This window comes from Tripterygium wilfordii, chromosome 1 (genome assembly GCF_013401445.1).
Source record: "Tripterygium wilfordii isolate XIE 37 chromosome 1, ASM1340144v1, whole genome shotgun sequence".
Classification (NCBI taxonomy): Eukaryota; Viridiplantae; Streptophyta; class Magnoliopsida; order Celastrales; family Celastraceae; genus Tripterygium; species Tripterygium wilfordii.
In genome coordinates this window covers 1,639,829-1,656,382 of record NC_052232.1, presented here as the reverse complement: position 1 = coordinate 1,656,382, position 16,554 = coordinate 1,639,829, and the positions used below count along the sequence as shown (strand labels likewise).

At 37.7% G+C, this 16,554-nt stretch overlaps 3 protein-coding genes across 7 annotated transcripts; 1 reads left to right on the top strand and 2 right to left on the bottom strand.

Moving 5' to 3' along the window:
• The first annotated feature begins 4,110 nt into the window (after positions 1–4,110).
• Positions 4,111–5,203, top strand: LOC120003737 (EPIDERMAL PATTERNING FACTOR-like protein 5). Of its 2 annotated transcripts, none has more exons than XM_038852801.1 (2): positions 4,111–4,504; positions 4,570–5,203. In XM_038852801.1, exons 1-2 carry the CDS (start codon positions 4,393–4,395, stop codon positions 4,827–4,829), a joined length of 372 nt encoding a protein of 123 aa, XP_038708729.1. In that variant the 5' UTR covers positions 4,111–4,392; the 3' UTR covers positions 4,830–5,203. The 2 variants fall into 2 exon arrangements, with proteins under 2 accessions (XP_038708729.1, XP_038708738.1); XM_038852810.1 differs by having other exon boundaries at positions 4,120–4,504; positions 4,585–5,203.
• Positions 5,204–7,799: 2,596 nt separating this feature from the next.
• On the bottom strand, positions 7,800–9,677 carry LOC120000993 (chlorophyllase-2). Its single transcript, XM_038849198.1, has 2 exons — positions 9,369–9,677; positions 7,800–8,698 (listed from the first exon to the last, which is right to left on the bottom strand). Exons 1-2 carry the CDS (start codon positions 9,630–9,632, stop codon positions 8,018–8,020), a joined length of 945 nt encoding a protein of 314 aa, XP_038705126.1. The 5' UTR covers positions 9,633–9,677; the 3' UTR covers positions 7,800–8,017.
• Positions 9,678–10,477: 800 nt separating this feature from the next.
• Positions 10,478–13,991, bottom strand: LOC119990441 (VAN3-binding protein-like). Of its 4 annotated transcripts, none has more exons than XM_038836394.1 (7): positions 13,615–13,991; positions 13,212–13,337; positions 11,988–12,435; positions 11,675–11,896; positions 11,299–11,348; positions 11,051–11,108; positions 10,478–10,886 (listed from the first exon to the last, which is right to left on the bottom strand). In XM_038836394.1, exons 1-7 carry the CDS (start codon positions 13,915–13,917, stop codon positions 10,672–10,674), a joined length of 1,422 nt encoding a protein of 473 aa, XP_038692322.1. In that variant the 5' UTR covers positions 13,918–13,991; the 3' UTR covers positions 10,478–10,671. The 4 variants fall into 4 exon arrangements, with proteins under 4 accessions (XP_038692322.1, XP_038692400.1, XP_038692476.1 ...); XM_038836472.1 differs by having other exon boundaries at positions 11,988–12,432; XM_038836548.1 differs by having other exon boundaries at positions 13,212–13,334.
• Between the last annotated feature and the right edge of the window lie 2,563 nt (positions 13,992–16,554).

The following is a 16,554-nucleotide window of genomic DNA, read 5'->3' as shown; positions in this document are numbered from 1 at the left end:
GGGGCCCAATTTATTTTTGTATTTTAATAAACAGATTGGATGACACTGATTTAAATTATAGAAAACTGTAGGCTAGACTATTGTAAGTATCCCCGTTTGGTGTTGACTCCACTCCAAAAGTTGAAAAATAAGTAATTAATTGTTACTAATTAGGCCAACAAGTTCAAACTAAACCCTCTTTATAATGGTAAGAACATTTTCACCTTATAATTAACTTGGACACTCGTTAAAACTTGGCAATATATCCACATAAAAGTGAACCCTAATGAGAATGGGAGATAGCCTGGTTGCTCAGGTTGTCTGCCTAGGACCTTGAGGTTCAAGGTTTTATTCTCAGCAGGGGGTTTGAGATTTGGGTAGTTTTCCATCCACTGTGGTGGCCTTCATGCCCCTCAAGCATGGCTTAGCGTCCAGGGGGTTTGGGATTTGGGTAGTTTTCCATCCGCTGTGGTAGCCTTCATGCCCCTCGAGCATGGCTTAGCGTATGTGTGGCTTGTGGGCCTTCAAAAAAAAAAAAGTGAACCCTAATTGATGGCAAGTCAGTGAATTTTAGCTTATGACACCTCTCAATATATCTGCCGTATTATTATTGACTGTTTGTGAACTATTATTTTTCTCTAGTTTACATTTGCCTATTCTGAAAATTACATTGGTTTGAAAACAATGTAATCATAGGTTTGTATAGCAAAAAAAAAAACAACGAACAATATAATAGTATGCATGGGTAGATATAAAAAAAAGGGTAAAAAAAGGTACTTTTCATTCCTCAACCATGGGACGAGTGTAATTTTCGTCCCTAAGTTTTTTTCTCTCATTTTCGTCCTTTAAGTGAGATTGAGGTTGAAAAATGCTTGCGTGGCACCTATGTGGCATGCCGGAGAAATATGATATGACGAACAATAGGATGTCACGTTGGATTTTTCTGTTGTCGGATTTATTCGAGGGACAAACGGTGTACTTTTCCATAGTTGGGGGATAAAAAATGAGAAAAAAAGCTAAGGGACGAAAATGAAACCCGACCAATAATTGAGGGATAAAAAGTATCATTTTGTCATTAAAAAAGTATTGAGGAGGATACAATGGTTGACGAGACCCTCGATTTTTTTTGGATTATTTAGTGAAAAGTGACATGAAATAAACAAATATCTATATATTCATTACATTACACATCAGAATTAAAACATAAAATATTCAAGATAACAAAAAAAAATAATTTAACTTGTGTTACGGTTTTTTTTATTGGATATAAATCATCTATCATAATGTATGAGTATACATCAATCAACATTTGTTCTCCAATTTTTGACTCCAATTCTCTATTAAAACCATGTTAAATTATAAATTAAAATGTGTGATAGAGTATTTTGGTGTTCATAATCTTATGATATACTAATAGATTTTTTTAAAAAAATTATAAACTATAAACCCTAAATCCTAAACTCTAAACCTCAAAAATTTTAAATTAAACCCTAAACCCTAAATTCTAAACCTTAAACCCTAAACACTAAATCCTAACTTATAAACTCTAATGTGCCATTTAAAAAAATCATGATTTAGGGTTCGTTTGGTGGACAATTTTGACAGTAGCATTAATTTTGCTAGCCTAAATACTGGTAAAAAATAGTTGCAGATATGGTGTCTGAAATGCTGATAGTGTTTGATTGTACTTTTATTGGTAGCATTTATGCTATTGACATTATTGTAACAAATTACGTGCAAAGATATTATGAAGGAATTTCACATTTAAAGCAACGTTAAAAATGGAAATCTTATACAATTTTTCACTAAATTGTCCTCAAAAGGTTGAATTTTGAACAATTGCAAAACAACCATTTTAGGGTGTCAAAGGTAGCATTAATGTTGGTGGTGCACCAAACAATAATTTGATGGCCCAAACTCACATACAATTTTAACACCCAAAAATGGAAGTGTACATTAATGTTGGTGTAAAATTACCAAAACGGGCGCTTAACATGAGTTTTGGGAGGAAATTGGAGGTAAGAATTGAAATTCCTCCCATTACCCTAGTTAGGGATGGTGTGGTTTCTGACTCACGTGTTGTCTTAGGTTGTGTAATGATGATGATGATTAATTTATTGACCCCATATTAACACGCATTAATCTCACATAAGCACTATATTGTGGATTGCCTTGTCAACTACTCCTATAAATTTGGACAGCGTGTCATTAAATTACTTTATGGTAGTTGATAACTCATGAGTCATGAGTCATGCCTCAACCTCTTTTTCTTTTAATGAAAAATTTATTGCCACTAATGTGAAAGGTTGTTGTGGGCTTGCCATTATTATTATTTTTTTCAAAGGCCCATAATGACAAAGCACAGTAAAGATCCATGAAGAATCATTAGAAAATAGAGAAATATTGGGTTCTGCAAATCTTGTGTGAATAAATTCACAGTTTATAGCATAGACAGTATTCAAGTGTGAAGTGTCCCTTTCTGGGGCTTCACCATTGCCAGTGAACAATCAAAATAGTGTGATTTTGTTGCGGCCAACGAAATACATTGGAGAATCTGTGTTTACTGATGTGTTCGGGTATTTTGATAATGTGACTGGGCCAATAAAATGTATTGATACAATAGTATAAATTTGTTAATTTGCTGTTTAGTGTGATAGACGTTGGACCCAATATAAATAAATTTTTATGTAATTGTGAGTGAGATTATTGAGGTGTATCCCAAATATGATAAAAAGAAGCCAACGTATGGACAAAGTGACCCAACAAATTCCACTTTTTCTCCATCCATTCCCCAACAAATTGTCACTGCTGGGCCGCTGCGGTGGCCCTGCAATTTTAACCAGGACGGTTGATCGTGTTCGTCCTGTGTGGGTCCAATTTGTTTTTGTACTTCTAATAAAAAAATTGAACGGCACTGATTTAAACTGCAGAAAATGGTAGACTATTCTACTACCCCGTTTGACGTTCGGCCCACTCCAAAACTTGGAAAATAACTTGGACACACGTTAAAACTTGGACAATATATCCACATAAAAGTGAACCCTAATTGATGGCAATTGGCAAGTCTTCATGCTATTTTCGGCTGCATGCACTGCCTTAGCCTTGTTTCATTGCCCTATTGGACCCAGACCAAGCCAACATTTGGAACCTACTTTAGGGACATCTGGCTGGCTTTAATGCCACCGAACCCACGGAAGATGGATGACTGAACCAAGAAATGCCAAATCCACTGGCAAGTCTTGTGGTCAGGTCAGGTCAGGTCTTATACAGACCAACTGGTCCTGCACTACACAAATATATAAAAAGAAAAATTGTTATTGTCAAACAACAGAACAAGGGATTTGCTGTCAATAAGAGAGAAGTTTTTGACTGAATTTAATAGGGGTATCGTACTGAGGAAGAAGAAGCCATGTTAGAGAGACAAAAAAAAAAAATAGTGTTGGTGGTGACTTGGGTCAATAATGGTGGCGAGGGCCTGAGGGGGGGTTGTGGCTCGACTGAGATGCTCGTTCCGTACGAGACTGCACCAGTCACCGCCATTCTCCCCCACGTTCGCACCCCTATCTTTGCCGTATACCTACCTCTACACAACCCGGACGAGCGCTCCTACAGTAAAACGTCCGGTCTGTTTATCAAATTCAAAAAATTGTTATTGCAAGGAGAGCGTAGATATTGGTTTTCAATAGATATACGAGGAAGAACCACGACACACTAGTGGATGTGTTTTGTGTGTTTGCATTCCATGCGACCGATTGAAACTGAAAAGAGCCATCATATTTTAGGGGGGATCTGTGACGGTATACTATTTTCAAATACTCTGCCAAGTGAGCCATCTTAGTCATTTGGGGGAGATGATGAGCACTTACAAGTCACAATGGTGCCATTTTGCTTGCGCATGGGTGTAGTTTTTGTTAATTTGATGGGTTATGGATGAAAAAGTGAGCACAACAATACAACTTTGATAGTCTTGTTTTGTTGGGACAAAACATATAGGAAGGAGACATGATTGACCTCTAACGAATTTACACCACTATATCAATACATTTTGTTAACTTAACCACAATAATAAAATACATCCCTCAATACATTTTGTCGGCCTCATTAAATTCACACCATCATACTTGCTCTTCTTCCAAGTCTCGTTGGGCCAAACCAACATTCTCATCTATATATGTATATCTATATCTCTCTCATCTTTTGGGTTGCCTCTCTATCTACCATCGATTGTTGTAACTTTGACTTTGACTCTCACAAACCCAAAAAATTTGCACACAATTTCACATTATCATCTCTACCTCTCTCAGTTTCTCTCTCTCTCGCTCTCTCTTTGAAAACTTCTCTGCAAGACTGCAACGACACGTACGCACGCACGTTTACTGGTCCTTGCTAAAACTGCACAGCTCCAGCTCGGCGATGGGCGTCGTGCGCCACCGCCGCCGTTGGTACTACAATCATCATCGTCTACTCTCTGCATTCACTTTCCTCTTATTCTTCACCACCTCTGCAACAGCGCTCTCCAAACTCGGTAAGGCAGACTCAGTACTCACTAATTAACTCGCAACCGTTCATGCTTAACTCAGTGTGAGTTAGTCGATCTTTTCGCAGGTGCCGGCTTTAGGGAGAGAGAAAAGGAGGAGAGAGGAAGTGGGTCGGATCCAATTTCGCGGGTTCTGACCCAGAGGAGACTAGGCGGGCCGGGTTCTTCCCCACCAACTTGTAGATCCAAGTGCGGAAGATGCTTCCCTTGTATGCCGGTTCACGCTGCAATTCAACCCGGATTCAGTATGCCATTACAGTACTACCCTGAAGCTTGGCGATGCAAGTGTGGCAACGAACTGTTCATGCCTTAAAAAACAGAGTAGACAGAGTAGAAGAAGAAAATTAAAATCTCGAGTTTCAATCAATCATGATTGATGGAAGAAGTTACTATTGAGGTCCCTGCAACTGCAGTACTTGATGGTGCTGCCGATGAGTTCTTTCATTCCCATGTTTATATTATGATTGCATTTCATGTGAGCGACAAGAGAGCTTTTGGGAATTAAGATTTGTAGGTCAGATTACCAAGAGAGATTTCTCTCTCTGTCTCTCTGTTTCCTATTTTGTTAATCAAATCTTTTTTCTTTGACTTGCATTAATGCAAGTTTAGTAGAGAAGTGAGACACATTTGAAGCAGGGGATTAGACTTTGTAGTATGTAGTTACAATATCTGTTTCTTTAAAAGCTACAAAAGTTGGTGCATTATTTAACTTCTTAATTGCTATTTTAATTAGTTGAAATTCTCTGCTCAAACACATTCAACATATTATCCGTTCCAGGCCATGGATCCGACCTGTATATGCAAGGCACATTCAAGATATTATATGGGTTTTGTTTATAAACAACTCAACTGGATTATACAAGACGGGTGTGAGATTGTTTAGTCTTGACATGATCTCAATTCCTCTCAGGTTACTTACATTCACAGTGTAATAACATTTTCTTGACTTTACAGTGTAATCACATTTTGGGTTTTAATTATATTCTTAAACAAGACATATGCTGACATTCTTGAAAACTAGAGTACAAGCAGAGCATCATGAAGTGGAATCAGTTACCACCAATAATTGCATATGTAGGGAATATATGTTGGGGGCAAGATCTTTTGGGTGTTAATTGGTCGATCGATTTGTGGGTAAAGCGAGAATGTGATTGGAAAAATGAGTATCAGAATAGGAAACGGAAACAGAGGAGAGAGCATGAATGGAGAAAGACAGGACAGTTATGGGATTTTTCTCCTTTTTACTGCAAACATGATGGCTCTGTTTTTCCTTTCCTTTTCTTTTCTTTTCTACTTTCACCACAAACTCTTTCGCTGTTGAGGAATACGACACCATTCATTACTCTACAGAACTCGCTTTTTCTCCGTATTGTACCTCAAAGTTTCTCGGTTTCTCCGTTTTCTATTTCCCAAAATTACCCCTAAACATGGTTCCAACTTTATATATATATATATATATCGAGTAGTAAATTTATGTAAGTAACTCAGCCATCTGTCATCAGGAATCATGTACTATCTAACTCGACTGGACGGTGCCAAAAACTTCTGCAGTGTCAACAAGGAGAAGAAGTGAAGTATGTGGGGGAAAATTTCCACAATAAATGATTTACAACCGGAGGCCATCGGTAATCCTGCAAAACTCACAAGAGATGTTAGAAGTTACTCGGTTGGAGGGATTTCGGCCAAGGAAACTCCGATAATCAAGCTTGTCATGTATTTTATCTAAGATAGAAGTATAATATTTAATGAGTAAATTAGTCAGTCCATCTCAAAGGCTCATACACCATAAACAATCATGTACTTAAACTAGGAAAAAAAAAATTTTATATGAAATGCAGAAGAAATATTGCTGCCAAAGTTTGTCTTGGGTGCATGAAAGGGACTTTATAGGAAATACAGACCACATAAGGGTTTTTCTTGTTTTCCAATGCCTTGAATAAGAGATTACTAAGCCCTTCATGTGGATTGTTGAAGAAAAAGGAGACATTTTTGCTTTCAAAAGGCATTCAACAGCCCTTTTAAGTAATATATGTATAGCCCTTTTAAGTATATATATATATAGCCCTTTTAAGTAATATATATATATATACATACAAACCTTCTCTCGTTAGGTATGGATCCAAGCTATCTAGCAAGTATTGCAATTTTCAAGACCCCACAAATATTCTTCTTGTTTTTTTTAGCAGGCACTACAATAGACTTGACACTCTAATTCAGACTTGCTTTTTGTTCACATATCTTTGTATTATGTGTCTCATAGTTATATAGTGTTTGTTTGATAGAGGGTCGTTGCTAGCATATAAGCTAGCGATCTACATTGTACCAAAGGACACGTATAACTTAGCATTTACAAACTTATAAGCTAGAGTTTGAATTTAAAAAACAAGTTCTACCGAACAGGTTATACATCATAGTAATCATAAAGTATACCAAACGATACATTATAGGCTAGGGATTACAGAGCTTATAAGGTAGTGTTGAATTTGAAAAAATAAGCTCTGTCAAACGGATATTATATCATAGTAATCACAAATGATTATTTTGTATCGATTACAATTTCATCCACAAATAACTTATTTTGGAACAAAGAAAAAAAAGGGAATGTAAAAGAGCAGTCTTTAAGCAAATGTTGTTCAAATGCTCTTCACAGCACCTTAAGCATCAGTATGTAATAAATTGGAATTTGGAACCATTTTAACGTTCAAGTAATTTCTGCACACACGATGGGTGCCTTGGTCCCTAGAACCTTAATGTTACTGTGGAGATCAATTGGCATGTTACACATACACCCTTATATATATATATATACACACAACCTTATCATAAAAGCAGCTCAGTTGGCATGTTACACATACACACCGTGGACACCATATAATTTTCTAATTTCCAAATATGACAGTCTTTCTTCTTCATCATCTTTCACAAAATTTGATTTTGACCATCTGATTTGGATTAAAAACATTAAACCCATTGTTTTACTGGCATGGAGTCAGAGAATTATTTTTTTATTTCTTGATTAGGTGAGACATCCATGTTGAGAGCGGGGTCAAGACCTGGTGGGTTCAAAATCCCCAAGGTGGGTGTGTGGGATCAGTCAAGTCACTCAGGTTTGCCCATTTCTCTAGCTTTTGGGGGTTTCAGTCTTTCAGAGGGAAGAGATTCAGAAAAAAAAAATAAAAGGAGAGAAATGATTTGAAGTGATGTTTGATTTGACACATATATAGATACAGGGCGCTTCAATACACCATCTCTTTAGCTTAAAACTTTGATCTTGTAATCTGTTCTTCACCAATTCTTACAAATCATAAATATAAACCCAAATGTTAATTTCTTTAATTGAGTTCTCAAATTTTCATTTTCATTTGACTCAGATTATCCATCTCAACTTACTAGCATATACAGAAACATTGCTAGAGAAACTGTATTAGTCAATACACTCAACAAGTACCACCAATTTCATATTAACTAGCAAGATGAGGCTTCAAATCAAACTATTCGATTTCACGCGACACATTGGATGGTTTGAAGTTCAACCGGGGCACCTCCATGCCCATCTCTAATCGCTACGAAGTCACTGTCGTCGCCTTGCAAGTAAGCTTTCATAAACGCAACCACAATTCCTCCAACAAACCTCCTCATTGGCTCCCTAGCCTTACCATTCTTGCACAAACAATAAGTAGTTTTGCCTCTAATCCCCTCAGTTTCATCATCTAGCATGTCGAGATGACCATAATCCTTAACGACAAAATAACAAGCTGGTTTTCGACATTCTTTAAAGAAATCTTCGTGGTTAACACCTCTAGGAGCGCAAGCTGGAAACAAAGGATTCTTCTTCACTTCACCTAAGCCTGAACCAATGACCATTACTGGCATTTTAAGATCAAACGAATGAGGGATGTAAGTGAGTACCGGAGGAGGGGTTTGTTTCCCTTTGTCCATTCCATCAACTGGGTCTACACCTATCAAGGCCGAGAATTTAAGCTTCAGCGCAGTCTCTATTTTTTGGAGAATGAGCGCAAAAGCTGTCTTGCCTCCACGACTATGGCCAGCGAGTCCTAACTTGCTTAGATTCGGCTTAACATGGGACGGGAGCAATTCGATTAGTCCTTCCGATAACCAATTTGTTATAGCAGCTGTAGATTTTATCTCATCCGTCGTATCTGGTCCAGCCACTGCATATAACTGGCAAGAATAAAATCAGTACAAGAACACCACAAAAGATTACAATTAGCTAATTTGTTCTCTTCAATTAATTCCTTCCTTCACCATCTTTATCCATCTTAATTGAATGTGAACACACACATATGGAGAGGTAATAGACAAAAACAAAAACAGGACAAACCCATGAAGAAGTTAATCTCAATGCCTTCTGATTTATCAATCACTACCCCACCATTGTCAATTGCCACGAAGAAACAAAACCAATGGCATGACGCGGCATAATCAGTATCGCAGGAACCAAAAACTCTCTTAGTGTGGCATAGTTCAGTTTCTTCTCTTGCACATTAAGGAAACTAAAATGAAAACGATATATAGAGAACAAAAACAAATTAGTCCTTTTCAAGGTTAATTAGTATCTAGAATTTATTTTCTTTTATTGAGTTTTAACTATAACAACGCCTACGCTTGCAATTGATCCCAAGCCTGGATAAAGGAGGAGGGTTACGGTAGGTTGGTAGCCAGCGTAAAACTTTGCCAACCTCTGAACATGATGATTGAGTTTTTAACTATTAAGTGCATAAATTTCAGTGATTACCAGAAAGAACCAAAAAAATGATTGAAATTGGAAAATCTAGGAAACCCCAGATGAGAAAAAAGAGAGAAAATTAAGGGGAGGATTCGATTAGCTGACCTGAGGAGCAATGACAATGAACCCATGAGAGGCAACATGTTGAATAAGCTGAGAGTAGAAAGAATTGTAGAGAAGATACCCATGGAGGAAAATAAGAACCGGGTATTCCCCTGCTTCAGTGGGCATCGCAATCAATAGTGGCTTTGGAGGAGGTGAAGACCTTGACTTAGTACTCCTGTTGCATGGACTTGATTCAACCTTGTGAACAAGTATGGTGTAGTTTCCAGTTTCAAAGACATTCGCAGTTGATACAGAGGAACACATACTTGCTTTTCCTTTTCTGGATAATAAGCTCTCTTCACTCACTGGTTATGTATATGAGTGGCCTTTGTAGCTTGACATTTGTGTGTTTGAACAATGCCGTTGAGTCATGAGTGTCCAGGCCCAGAATGGTCCTAATGGGCCAAAAGTGTCCCGGGCTTAGTTTGTATCCAATGATGCTGGAAAGCCCGCAGCTTCGTTGGGCATTTATAAGTAAGGTTTATGCAAATCCTTCAAGGATCCGGGGGAGGTCCAGTGTAAAAAAAAACACTGGATTCCTCCAGTTGACACTCCTAATCGTCAGATTAATCTGTCCGTTGTTACTGTGTTGGAGCCCTGATATTTTGATTCTCCATTTGCATCTCCAACGCAACTCTTTTCTACTAAGAAAGTAGTGAAGGGTCTCGTTCTTTGCGCAATTGTAAAGAAAGAAGACGCCTCTGATGAGTAGAAGTAGAAGTTAAAACAATTTGCAGAAACAGTGTTTTTCATGCACCTCGGAGCTTGGTTGACTGATAAAAAATCCTAAAATATGTCCGAGTTATCGGTTTGAAACCAATTCAAACTTCATATTACTAAGTTGCAACGTTTGAATATGCCGGAATAGACAAAAGCGAGACCCAGATGGATAAAATATGCTTGGAAATTATCAGTGCTCGTCTCTTTCTGCAACACAGTTTTTCTACCTCAAAATGGGATATGGGTCTCCTCTCTTTTTGACCACCCCAGTCCAAGATCCTTCTTTTATTTCCACACAAGTGAAAGAACAAAACTTGAATCACATGGGTTTTTCCTCAACTTTGATTCAAAAAGCACTTTAATTGTAAGGAATAAAACCAAAGGCACCATAATCCAAACACATAAATTTACCAATAACCACTACTTTTTTTACACAAAATGGAAAAAGGAACAAAAATAAAGCCCCACTCGAGCTAACAAACTTCTTTTCAAGTTTAGAGAGCAATCTAAATCCTACATTTTCCCAGTCTACCAGTTGTTGCCATGTTTTCCCCCTTCCATTAGTGAAAGAACAAACCCTAAATTATGTATATCTACTGTTGTTCCTTTCTGATACGATAGTGAGAAGCCTCGAGACACCTTGAGTCCATATATCGTACTCCCGCTGGTTCCTGCACTCGAATTCTACAAGGCCTCGCAACGTTGTATCCAATCCAAAGTATCGCCGGTGCTCGCCACCCTCGAGCAAATGGCGGCCTGGCCATGCAGGCATATCTTTGATCACCCCCCGCACCACATCTGGTAAAGTCAAAAGAATGAAAGTTAAAGCTATATACCCTTTAACTTTAGGATCCTTTCAAACATTAGTGTCTTAATACCTTTCTCCAATCCCCACAATAGAACCAGTCCCACCTCCATTTCTGTTTTCACATTATTAGAGAAAGACAAAAGCAGTCACTTACTCTTTTTCTTTTTTGTTAAGGTCCCAGCTACATGTCTACTCTTCATCTTCAACATAACCTGGAAAAAAACAAAAGCTTCAAAAGATTAAAAGATGGGTAATGGAAGGGAAAAAAGAAGAAGAAAGCAGATCCATTTATTTACGGCGACTGATTTTATACCTTTTGGACCCAATAATTCACATTGATTACCTAAAGTCCAAAATGATTTCAAAATAATTACTCCTAAACAGTAAGATAATCAAGTATACCTGATTAAATCGGTTGATGTAAACAGAGACGATCTTCCAATGAAGGTCCCCTGCAATCATGTAAAACCGACATCCCCATTAGACTGTTCTGCTATCATCATAAAACACTTTACATGGTGAAGGTAGAGAATTTAGAGGGAAAAAAATAAGGCCAAGACCAAGGAAGGAACCTAAAAAAACCAGTGCTTGCAATTCAATAGTAGTGACAATGCTCAATGAAAATGTATCATGCGATATCATCTTCAAGAAGATACAAGCTTTAATAAAGTTTCAACAAGAATATGCGCAATTTACACTAAAATTCAACAAAAAATTGTCCGGATGCAGTAATTTGATGTATAAGCATTCCACAATCAATTAGGCTTATTCGGATTACCTTTACGGGTACGTTTGAGGAGCTCACAGCCCTTTGCAAGCAATTCCCTACTGCAATTGCCAAGGAAATTCTCTTCAGGAAGAAGTTCACCACTGAAACTACCATTAGAACTTCCATTACTTCCACCACTAACCCCCACGCCCTTCTCCACTGGAATCACCGCTGCAATATTCCAGACTTCCTTCAATGTCCTGGCCTTCAATGTAGCTGCCCCACGAAGCGCTACTCCATCACAAAATGGGGACAATTAGGCCTAACAATACCCGTTAACCAAACCAATAACTGAAAGAAATAACTGAAAAATCTCTAGTACCTGTTGCTGCTGCAGCAGTAAGCGTCATTATATCACCGGGTGATCGTACATTCACGGCGGAGCTAACAACAAAAGCAAGTTGCTCTCTTTCGGCACCCATTGCCTCTGCAGCCTCTACACATTGAGCTGCAACAAGGGTTGCTGCATTCGCCACGGCCATGTCAGTTTTCGCCCTCTGCTCATCTTTATCAGACCCAGACGAGGACGCAGTAGCGGCGGCAATGGCAGCCACAGCAGCCGCAACCCCAGCAACCGAAATTGCCGCATGGACCTGGGCATTGTTTGCACGGGTCTCCTCTTTCTTCTTCTCTCTCCTATCCTTCAGCCACCTCCCAACCGTCTTTCCACCACCGGCAACAACAACGTTGTTAGTCGAACCAACGCTTGGCGTGGCTGAAGATCGGAATTGGGTGTTAACGGTGGGATTGTTTGATCGGCAATACTGCTGCTGCATAGAGAAATGAGTACGGATCATTGAATTAATTACCCAAATTTCTTTGTTCTTGATTAGCGCGCGTGCTTTCGTGAATTAAAGCTGTACAGGCATGGAGCACAAGAAACCACAGTCATGATCAATGGTCCTGAATTAATTACAGGGTCAGAGGTGACACTGATTCTTCTAACATGCACAGGTGGTGCTAATTGGAGCACCAACCACCATTTATGCTTATCCTAACCACTAATAACCAATAACCAATTCAATTCAACAGGGGACCAACGCATCTGGCCCATACTTTTAACTGAGTGATAACGGTAGTTCGGCAAATAAACAAATAAATTGAATTCTCCTAACAATGGTAGGCAGCTGTAAATAGAAAAAAAAAAAGAAAGTATGAAACAATTACGGCTGACAAAAACATCCTTTAAAGACAATTCTTTGATACTCTGTTTTCCTTGGACGAAAGTAAATTACTTTGGGGCTTTAAAGAACTAATAAAGTGAAGAAAACAAACAAGATAAAGATATAATGATGATTATAATAAACAATAATGAATTGGGTTTTAATTGTTTATTAATTGATAAAAGAAAAGTGAATCAAAACAAATCAAAGGTGTGTACGGGACTAAATAAAGGCGGGATTGGTTACAGAGAAAGCCTGAGACGTGTTCTTCATTGGGTTGGCAAATTGTCAGTGACGATCAGTACGTGGGGCTTGTAGCCAAAACGAGTAAAAATGAAGCAAATTTGAAACTGCAAAAACTGGGTTTTGAAAAGACGACAAACCTTGACGTCGTCGATTTCGGAAGGGGAGACGGGAGGGCTGTCAGTCAAGGAACCGCAGCTCTGTGCGCCGTTGAGAGGGCCACTGCTGTGCGAGAGCCTCCCTGAAGTTCGCGGAGACACCTCCTGCTGCAGTAAAGACACAGGAATGATCGTGTTATGAATGCTTGAAAATGAAGGGTCGTTTGTGGGGCTTAGAGAGAGAAAATAATTGATTACAGATTAATAATGGTACAGATTGAGATATAAGGACGACCCATAACGATAAAATTAAGAATGAATGCAGTCAGGAAAAGATTGATTTACAAGAAACCCAAAAGAAGCAAAAACAGGATTTCAAAAATTATTATACAGAACACTACTTTAATTAAGCATTCTTGATGCTCTGTTTTTACAAGAAACCTACCGACTGCGACATGATCCTCTCCATGACCATCTGAGAGGTCTCAGAGGATGCAAAAGAAAATGGGTTCCCAGACACAGTGGCTCCGCTCTCTTCAAGCTCCCCAACAATGTCCTCTTGTATGGCGGCAGTACTGGGAGCCTTAGAGAGCATCATCGTTGGGGACGGAGACAGAGCCTTAGAAACTTCAAGGGCAGAAACACTCCAGGAACGCGAGAGGAACTCCATGGACTCTAGAGGTGTCTCTGGAGGCCTGTACGGAGCCGGGTCTCGACGCCATGGCTGCTCCCTTACGAGCTTCTCCATGTTAAGTGTGAGAGAAAAGAGTGAGGGTGTAAGAAGCAGAGGGCGGTGCGCAGGTTAAGCGAGGTTTTACTGAGAGTTTGTTTAGAGTGGGTTTGCTTTATAAAGAAGGGTGTGGGACAAAGTTTGTCAGTGGCTTTGTTAATACTAAGGGCATTGAAGGATATTTATTTTTTTTATAAAAAAAAACATCAAATCAAAGATTCAAAATAGATACATAAAATTAAGACCGTAAATAAGTGTTCTACTATCCGTGGATTCTTCGTAACACCGATTCTACTAATATATTTTAACGATACATATTTGGTGTATTATGATGGAGTTCTTAAATTTGGAGGAGATGAGTCTTTCTTAATTAAGAAAAAGTCAAGAATATTGATTCAATCCATGTGTGTTTTTTTGGTTTAGTCTTTTCGAATTTATCTATAGATAGAATTGTTCTCGTACATCTCGGTGTCATTCAATGTTAATCCAATGTTTGTTTTTTGGCTTTGTAATTCTTTTACTAGGGTTTATAAATTTCTAGACTTCGAACAGGATTATTTAGGTATATCTCGGTATTGCCTGATGTTAATTCAATGTTTGTTTATCGACTTTGTAATTTATCTCTCAGGATTCATAAATTTCGATACTATTAACGAACGTAACGTTAATTGTAACATTTTGTTACTATGGAATAAAGTATTGGCTTTAAACCCTTTAAAAAAAATTGATCTACTTTCTTTCATTCATTCATTCATTAATATATTTAATACCTTCCAACTTGTAGCGGATACATGTATAAATCACATCATATCATATCATATCTTGTCCAGCCACCTTCTGCCACTACACTATACACAAATTTTGTGTCTACCTTAAATGGAGTCTTCAACACAATAAATTGTTTTGTTGAATTTTTTTATGATGATTCAGAAGTTAATTTTGCACTTATTTTTTTAAAAATAACTTTTGGTATCTATATAAGGTTAAATAGAATTTTTCATCCCTAACTAAAGATAGTTTCATTTTCATACTTAAAATTTTTTTTGTCCAATTTAATCTCGAAAGTCGAAAGTACTTTGTTTGTCCCCCCAATTAGTTTCATCGATGAAAAAATCTAACCTGACATCCTACTTGTGTAATTTGCTGCCATTTTACACGTTATAAACAACATTGTTAGGGATCCTAGTAATAATCATCCAAGAAGCATTTCAACAGTCTGTGACATGCATTCATTGGGGGTATGATGACATCATAACAAGGGATTCATTGAAAACCACACTCAATCAATGCATGTCACACACTGATGAAATGCTCTTGTGATGGTTATCACTGGGATCTTTATCATTTTTGCGTTGAAATATATGTGGACATGAACTCAAAATAAAAAAAAGAAACTTAATCTACAAAATTTGTCGATTGAAGGTTGCAGTCGATAATTTGATGATTCGAAGATCTTCTCTAGTACCCAAAACATGCTACATAAATGTCAGATTAGATTTTTCCGGCCTCTTGACCATGTTAGGGGCGAAAGTGGTATCTTATTTATGGACGAAATCGGACAAAAAAAAAAGTTCAAGGACGAAAATAAAATTAGGGAATAGTTGAAGAACAAAATGTTATGTTTTTCATTATCTTTAATAAATTGATTATTGAGTAGTCCATGTATTGACCAAGGGAAATTGGGATGGAGCTGAACGCTTCTTAGTTACCTTGTTTTGTTTTTCTGAACAATTTGTTTGTGTTTGCTTTGACTGAATGTGAGTGGGACAGAATCACTGGATAAGAGTAAAACAAAAAGGACAGTGTCCAATACCTGCACCAGGGATTAACCATTGTCTCTATTCCAGTAGCCAAAGTGGATTGTCGGTTCGGATAATCGAATTTGTTCGATTTGGATTAAATTAAGTTTGAACATACCTTACATGTTTGAAATCCGAATCTAAACACAATTTTTTTTGTCCGATTTAAAATCGAGTTTGAGTCCAAATACAGAAATCTTGTCTGAACCCTAATTCGGATTAGGTTATTGTCCGATATACTTTTCCAAATTTAAACCAATATGAGTTTGTTCAATTAAGTACATCCGAAACCTAATTCGGGTTAGGATCAAGATTTATAAATATTACGTAAACACTTATTGTTCTTTGACTACGAACCAATTTTTTTGTCACCCCTAGTTATACATGTTTAGTGGCTCAATAATGATGGTGTAATTCTGGTATTCTTATTATACGGCAGTTTTTTTTTTTTTTTTAAGATAAAAGGATCACTGTACCCATCGTGCGGCAGGATCTGTTTCGGCAGAGAAAAGACAACACATGTACCCATCACAAGCGATTAAAGCTTTTTTAAAAGCAAACAAAAAAAAAAGGTTTGTCATATTCTTTCAGAAAATACTGGAGTGTGTATGCAGACGTGGCATCCATATAGACTTAGTCAATTGAAAAAATATATTTTTGATAAGAATTAAACTTGAATTTGTCTACTCTTCTAAAGTATGTTGATATCTATATCATAAAATGTTAACAAGGAGTATGGTGGAAAATCACGAGTAGCTTAGATGACATTCATATATTTGGATAGTTAGGTCAACGCGAAACTCGAGATTCCAATCCATCCCCCTCCATACTGACAATAGGTAAGACCGCGGCAAAG